Here is an 8539-nt window from a genome sequence, read left to right on the forward strand (position 1 = left end):
CGGCTGGCTTATGAACAGCTTCCCTTTAATTGGTCAGGCTCGTGTATTCTAGGCTGGATTAAGCCATCGTTTTTCCTTTTACACATTCAGGCGAGACAAGTATTGGGGATACCAGTATATGAACATCTGGGAAAAAGGACTAAAAGAGGCTTATTCCCAGCTTACAAAATGGATGGAACACACCCTGATTCACCATTTTCGTCCTTCCCATGTAAAAGGACTAAAAGAGGCTTATTCCCAGCTTACAAAATGGATGGAACATACCCTGATTCACCATTTTCGTCCTTCCCATTCTCCAGGCGCCACGGGGGTCCTTCCTCCGGGAGACGGCAGTGACACCTCGGCGGGATCGACGGTGCTGACGGCTAGTCCAAGAACTCTTGCGGGAAGGAACGGTGGTCTGAACCGAATCCTGGCCAGGACGTGTGTGTGAAGACGCCGCAGGCGAGTATATGTAAACTGTTTCTGTACCTATCTATCTCATTTGAAGATAGAAGAGGGGGCCCGATCACCCCCCTGGACTCGGGACGGCTGTCCTAACGAAGTCCGGTTAAGCTGTGTGGGAGGTTAAGCCAGTGCTCCTGGGTTTGCCGCTCACCATCCGCCAGTGATCGTGGAAGTGAAACCATACGCCACACCGGTACACATTAGGCAAAGGCCATGTTCGCGCGAAGCAATTACCGCCATTTACGAAATTATCCAGAAGTTTCTGAAGGCAGGTATCTTGGTCCCTATCCAGTCACCCTGGAACACCCCGATCTTACCCATAAGGAAACCGGATGGGGTCTCCTTTAGGCCGGTACAGGATCTTAGGATTATTAATGACGTCACAGTGACGATCCATCCGGCTGTCCCGAACCCATACACATTACTAAGCTTGATCCCACCTAAAGCCAAATGGTTTTCGGTCATAGATCTGAAGGATGCGTTTTTCACGATCCCAATACACCCCGTGAGCCAACCGTTGTTTGCATTTGAGTGGGAAAACCCGACCACGGGAACTAAACTACAATACACCTGGACACGTCTACCCCAAGGGTTCAAGAACTCACCCACCCTGTTCGGAACGGCTCTGGGAAGGGACTTACAATATTATGTACCTAGACAAAAGGGAGACACAGTGTTACAATACGTGGACGATGTGCTGATTACTGGGCAGACTGAGGACTTATGCTGGGAAAACACCAAAGCCTTGTTTGTTCTCTTGGTAGAGTGTGGATATAGGGCATCGAGGAACAAGGCCCAGTTAGTGAAGCAACGGGTGAGGTATTTAGGTTACGACATTGAACACGGAAAAAGGTCGTTAGGCCCTGAACGGAAGGCAGTGTTGGCTATAGCAGAGCCCACGACAAGGAGACAGTTGCGAGGCTTTCTGGGGCTAGCAGGCTTTTGTAGAATCTGGATCCCCAATTTCGCGTTATTAGCAGCGCCCCTCTATGCTTCTACTAAGGGGGGCAACACTGATGAGTTCATCTGGACTGAGGAACAAAGCAGAGCATTCAAGGAGATAAAAAGGGAATTGACTAGGGCTCCAGCGTTGGCACTGCCAAACCTGGAAAAACCCTTTAACCTATATGTGGATACAAAACAAAACATAGCCTTAGGTGTTTTGACTCAGCAGTTAGGGGCGTGGCAACGGCCGATTGCGTATCTGTCAAAGCAACTTGACGGAGTGGCGAAAGGGTGGCCCCATTGTTTGAAAGTCCTAGCAGCCATAGCTGAACTGTTGCAGGATTGTAATAAATTGACGTTTTCATGCCCCATTAACGTACACACCCCACATGCGGTCCAGTCGGTGTTGGATAACAAAGGACATCTGTGGATCAGTAACCAGAGGCTAGTGAAATACCAGGCCATGATGATTGAAAACCCACACGTCAGACTTCATGTGTCCACGCGTCTCAACCCCGCAACTCTGTTACCAATTGAGACAACCCTGGAACATGACTGTCTGCATGTGTTGGATAATGTATATTCCACCAGACCAGACCTATCAGACATCCCCTTACCAAACGCAAAGTATAACTGGTTCACTGATGGGTCCAGTTACATGCATGAGGGCAAAAGAGTAGCAGGATATGCAATAGTTGATGACAGTAGAGTAATAGAAAGTGGACTGCTGGGAAGTAAGAGGAGTGCACAGGTTGCTGAACTATGGGCTCTGATACGAGCTCTGAACAGGGCGGAGGACGAAACGTTGAACGTGTGGACAGATAGCAAGTATGCCTTTTTGACGTTGCACGCCCATGGGGCAGTGTATAAGGAAAGAGGATTTAGAGATTCGGCAGGCAAATTCATTCAACATGGACACCTGATTCAGTATCTCATTGATGCAGTGAAGAAACCTAAGAAAGTGTCAGTGATGCATTGCAAGGGACATCAACGTGGTGATGATAGGGTAGCCCTTGGAAATAGAGCAGCTGATCTGGAGGCGCGGGCTGCGGCCCTTAGGGATGATGTCACCCCAGACCTGTCCATTCTTATAGCCCAGGATTTAAGTGTTATCCCACCCACTATTAAGCCCTCATACTCCCAGGCGGAATGTGCAAAGGCAGTAAACGACCTGAAAGCTGACCTCAAGGATGGCTGGTATACCCTAGGTGATGGCAGAATATACGTGCCAGCCTCAGCGGCCTGGCCTCTAGTACAAATGTCTCATGAAACTACCCATATGGGAAAGACCGCTCTTGAGACTGCGCTAGGCAGAGACTATTATATTGATGGGTTGGCTGGTATTGTAGCAAGGGTGACAACTCAATGTGAAGTATGTGCTAAAGTAAATCCTAGACAAGGTCCTATAATCCCTCCGGGAACAATTCCCCAGTCGTACTTCCCCATGGATTCCATCATGATAGACTTCACCGATATGTCTAGATGTGGCCTATACAAAGCTATGTTAGTAATGGTGGATATGTATACTGGTTGGCCAGAAGCGTTCCCGACAAAATCAAAACAAGCACGGGAGGTGGCCCGCCTGTTGTTAAAAGAGGTGATACCCCGGTTTGGCAACCCGTCCTTTATCTCTTCAGATAATGGGCCTGAGTTTGTACATCACATAAACCAGGCCTTAGCCCAAGCTGTGGGGATAAAGTGGCGATTCCATAGTGCCTATCACCCGCAAAGAGGCGCTACAGTAGAAAGAATGAATAGAACCCTAAAAGAGAAAATAACTAAAATATGTGCTGAAACACACTTAAAGTGGCCGGACGCCTTACCCTTAGCACTGTATGCAGTCAGGAGTGCACCCAGAAGACAACATAAGTTGTCACCTTTTGAGTTGATGTATGGTCGGCCGCCGGTGTTGCTGAGAAGAAACTTAGCTGGGTGGCCAGATTTGGGACATAAGGGGGGTGTTTGGACCATGGAAATGGTACAGGAATTAAATAAACAGGTGACAAAACTAAGGAACTATGTGTTGGAACAATCCCCACCCAGGATCATCACTCAATGTCATTCATTCCAACCTGGAGACAGGGTGTGGGTGAAGCATTGGAAAAAGGAACAGTTGGAAGGGAGATGGAAAGGGCCATATGTTGTAATCATGTCATCCCCTCTTGCTGTTAAGATTGCTGAATCGAAATCATGGATACATTGGACTAGAGTTAAGAAAGCAGCAGACCAACAATGGACTGTACAACCTGGTGGACACCCATACAATCTGAGACCGAGGCCGATCCGCAAGTAACAATTCACCCCCAAATCTCCCTGCAAATGCTTTATGCCCATTTAGTAATTACTATTGTAGTGCTTGGACTGTTTGTGTGTCTTGTGTACGTCTTAAAGCACGGAAGGGGAAACCTCAGGACCCTGAGACGCCATCTCACTGCCGCTACTCTGCAGAACTCTTACCGGCAATAGAGTTCCCTACGCACAATAGTGAAGACCCCTGACAGGTCACTCCGGAAGCTGACCTTCTACTCACGGGAGAAGATCGGACCTGAAGACCTATGTGTTGGTTCTGCCCTTGTCTTTGTGGATGTTGTTGCTGTTCGCACTGTATTGATTGTGTATTGTGTACCGGGTGTACTCTAGAGTGTGATATCAAGGTCATAGAGGATGTGTTGGGACACTACCTGGTGGTGGGAAATCCCACCTATTATACTCTTAAACAGTGCCCAACTGTTAGAACGGCCAGTACACAGCGTGCTGAGGACAGGGACGAAGGTAGAGATCAACAGATTGCTACTACTGTTTATGGTTATAGCGCTAGCCGAAAACAATAATGTGTGTGTCCGTAACATGGGACAATGGAGCCCCCCTGAGGATAGACCCAGAATCACCCAATCCTATGCCATTGGCATCGGTGACTGTGGGGGCCCTCCACCTCTGACCTTCACTCCTGAGTGCTGGACAGGGACATTACCACACCCGTGCCAGCACCCACGAGTGTTTGACAGAATAGCAACGGAAGCCTGTCGTGTGCGACGGCCAGTAAACCCTGAGGCCTGTCAGTATGTGGGATACGTGCTCAGAAGAGGGATGTGCCTGACAGCGCAATATAAAGGAATGGTACCAGTGACGCTTGATTGTGGCCCACCCTTGTTCTGGGGCTGGGATCGCATTACGATGGTGACCCAACTGAAAACGGGTTGGGATGGGACCTGTATCATACGAAGCGATCCGCATATACGTGGTCACACCACGGATACAGCCCCCAAGAGACGGCCCAGACCTCCAAAACAAAAACGGCATAAGAGAGACCTAGAAGGCCTAGAAGACCTAGGGCCTTGTACGGAGTGTATGAATAAGCAGGGGGAAGTATCATACTGGCGTAGAGTCCCTAGAGACTGTACCCTGTTTAACCTCACGTCATGCCTCTTTGTCCACCCTAGGGGAAACCACCTGCACATGTATCACAGGTGTCAAGGGCCTAAGGGTGTAAGTTGCTACCGGCTGCCGGCTACACCAGCCCCTGCAGCAAGGAGCGGGGCAGGTCATTACCTTCAGGGGTGTGAGGTAATACCAGGGAAGTCCCTAACAGTCTTTGATGACTTGCTAACAGAACCCGAAACCAGATTGGAGAAGAAGATAAAGGAATTAAGGAAAGCTAGGGCCACTGTTAGCTTCCCATCAAACCCCCCGCAACCAGGGACGTCTCCCACATCGCTCCTTACCTCACCCTCACCAGTCGAACGGAGGCAGCCGACACCGACTACCTCTTTAAACCGGTGTGTCCTCCTAGGCATGAGTACAAGGAGCCCAGGGAAAAAGGTACAGGCGCGTCCCACACAAAAGACGGACGACATCTGTACGCCCTGCATAACGAAAGCCAGCATAGGACAGATGCTTATCAACACCTTAGTCTACCATACGCAGGCTCCTAGGAATTGTAAGCCCATGAAACAGAACTGTGTGCATAACAAAACTATGTACAGTTACTGTAAAGAAAACCAGAAGCTAGTTTGTTATAATCCTACAACACCCATCCGCTTTAATTTTACATTGTATACCGGGTTGCCAAAAGCATGGTATAGACCAGAGCCAGAGGGAGGCGGAAGGCTGTTTTATATTAACCATACCACGGTCCTGAAGGTAACAACCGCCCGGCAATCTTGATCTTTGACGCTTGTAAGGCTCTCTCGTATGGCTATGGTACACAATGTGGAGCACAAGAGTGGGTGAACACATATATGTTCAACCACAAGTACCTGTGTGAAGTAAACACCAAGGGATGGCATGGTAATCCAGACCAATGGTTACCGTGCGCAGGAACCATCAAATGTAGCGGATGGGCGTGTGTGTGCGAATATACTGGAGGCGGATACAAAGGGTGTCCATACGTCACATCCTTCCGAAAGGGAAATGGAAATGGAAATGGAAAGGGAAATTCCGAGGGGAAGAGGGTTTGGTAGCCGAGGAGTCAGGGGCTCAAGAGGTAGAGCGTATGGGAATGTTCAGGAGTGACCCCTGGGTGGGCCCGAGGGGTCGGGCTGCCCTCAACGAGATGTCGTCTCGCTTAGTGTCCTGCCGCGGTCACCATGAAGCTGTTGTAGAAATGAAGGACACAAGCCAGCTCCTCTGGGAAGGAAGGGTTTATTATATATGTGCAGGTTCAAATACAGAACAAAGCTGTTGGTCTGAACAAGTTAGGGGATTTCCAGCCAGGCTTTATATACCTTATAGCTACGTGCAAGCAGCAAATATGTTATCTCAGCATGTTACATTCCATATATGGGTATAGTTCCAGGAATAACAGAAATGGGGAACCGATATCATATCAGGGGGTCACACAAACAAGTTTACAGTTATGGCAAAGCATAATATCTGCAACAGAGGCAGGATGTGGTTATCTGAGCTCAGCATATTTCTGGGTGGTAGGGGTATATGGTCCACCAGAGGCAGCTGCTTATCTGTTACAGCTGACAAGGCTTTTTATTTGCTTGACCAAAGATGTCTCTAAGGCCTAATGCTTGATACCTGTCTGTTTGATTCTCATATTCCTTTACCAACCCACCTTAACCATACCCTTCAACCCCCCTTCTTCCCCTCAGGGGAAAAATGTGGCGTCTGGAAACCTAAGGCCTAGTAGGTGGTTTGGGGCTATCAGATTGGGAATTGTACTACAAGGCTTCGATACTTACTTGGATGAAAGAATGGATTGGCTTGAGGAACAAAAGACTACTGACGTTGGAGGGACATGATCTTGAATTAGGTAGGCATGCTTTTTTATGGTATGGAAGAAAATACATAGCTATTTCCAAAGACATTATGTTAGGAATGCATTATTATTGGTATGGCAGAAAATTAAAGAACAACATTATTTGAAAATACCGGTCTGACTCTCCACAATGGAGGCACTGATTTACCCAAATGTTACTGCTATAGAGAATGTTACCAGATATAAAGCTGTTTTAAATGAAAAAGAAGAACTTAAAACTAAGCAGGAACTGAGTGACCAAGGGATTGAGATAACATGGTAGTCATATGTACAATCTAGATATAAGAAAGATGTTAAAATGTATGGTTAATTCTAATTAACCAATTAACAGAATTAGATCAGATATTAACAGGGACAGATGAAAAGTTAATAAAGAAAATATGTATTTAATTGTTAAGCATTAAGGTGGAAGAGGAACAAGTAAAAGAGACAATGATAGTATGGGTTAAAAATTTTGGCTATTCGATTGAGTTAGATAAAATGGCAGAAATTACGGGATAGAAATTATAAATTAACAAGGTCTACTGCATACAAAGAAAATCTTTATAAAATGTTTTGTAGATGGTATTTTCCAGCCTCAAGGTTACCAAAGAAGTTTAAGAATTAATCTGAAAAATGTTGGAAAAAAGCGAAAAAATATTGGGAAAAATATATATATATATGGCTGGAAAAAATGATAAGACAACATATAGATTTGAAACCAGAGACTTTTTTGTTGGGCATTTTAGCAGACAAATATAACAAAGGAAATGTATATTTGATTCTACATGTACTGACTGCAGCAAGAATAGTATTTTCACAATAATGGAAAAGTGAAGAAATCCCAACAGATGATGATTTGAATAGAAAAATATTAGAATGTGCAGAGATTGTAACACTTAAAATTAAGGAAAAGAAAGAAACTGAATACTTTTTGACTTGGGACATTTTATCAATGACTAGCTAACAAAAACAGGAGCTAGAAACAGGGAAATATATGGAAGGATCAGTGATATAAGGAAGATTTGATTTATTAATACAAAATGGAGCAAAATATTTTCACATTAGATATTTTGAGGGGTATTTGTGAAAAATGGACCCTGAAGTTAACTTTAGTCTGTAATTAAAGACAGAGTTTTTAAAAAATGTTACAGAAGAGGAACAGGTTTTACAAGACAAGACTCAGATTGATCAGAAAGTGGACTTAAAAATTGACGGCTACAAGAATGATATGGAAAAAGATATTATACTGGGCATGCAAATAAAACCAGTTGATGTCTTAACAGAAATACACAAATAGAAGCCAAAGCAGTGACCTGGATAACTTTCCAATATTGGATTTATAAGAGAATTGTTAATGTTTTGAATAATTTTGTGAAAAGGGGCAAAAAGATACAAGGAAAAAGTCAAGTTTTAAGACATCATTTGAAGGAATTAAAAATCAAGATTGTTACAAATAAAATAAAAGGAATATGAAATTGGTGCATCTTATCAAGGTTAAAAAAGATGTGTTGTTATCTGTGTTAACCCTTCGTCAACTTTTGTGATTTAGGACTAAATAACAGATTTTAAGGATTTATAAATAGATAGATGATATGGGGAGAGGACTCATTTTTATATTTTAGGTGGTAAGTTACTAAAATTATTTATATTTGTTCTGATAAATGACAAGTAATTTCTTTATATATTTTCTCTTTTTTTACTATATTTTTTATTTTTGTTTTTTATTTTCTATTTTTTCCCTTTTTCTTTCTCCTTTTAATTTTCTACATTTTGTATTTTTATTCTTTTATTTTTTTATTGTATTTTTATCTTTTTAATTTTAATGTTTGATGCAATTACTATAAAAAAGATACCAAAATAATAAGTGGTTTGGAATAATTTCCCTTTAAGGAAAGATTT

General features: G+C 44.1%; 1 protein-coding gene across 1 annotated transcript in view; it reads left to right on the forward strand.

Annotated features, from left to right (window-relative positions):
- The window catches only part of LOC131198245 (protein NYNRIN-like), a 62266-nt gene extending 58581 nt beyond the window's left edge, over positions 1-3685 (forward strand). Inside the window, exon 2 of the mRNA XM_058182735.1 lies at positions 573-3685. Within this exon, the coding sequence (XP_058038718.1) occupies positions 573-3685 (3113 nt within the window). The remainder of the gene's footprint in view (positions 1-572) is intronic.
- Positions 3686-8539: the final 4854 nt, after the last annotated feature.

The sequence above is a fragment of the Ahaetulla prasina genome, chromosome 4 (genome assembly GCF_028640845.1).
Source record: "Ahaetulla prasina isolate Xishuangbanna chromosome 4, ASM2864084v1, whole genome shotgun sequence".
NCBI lineage: Eukaryota > Metazoa > Chordata > Lepidosauria > Squamata > Colubridae > Ahaetulla > Ahaetulla prasina.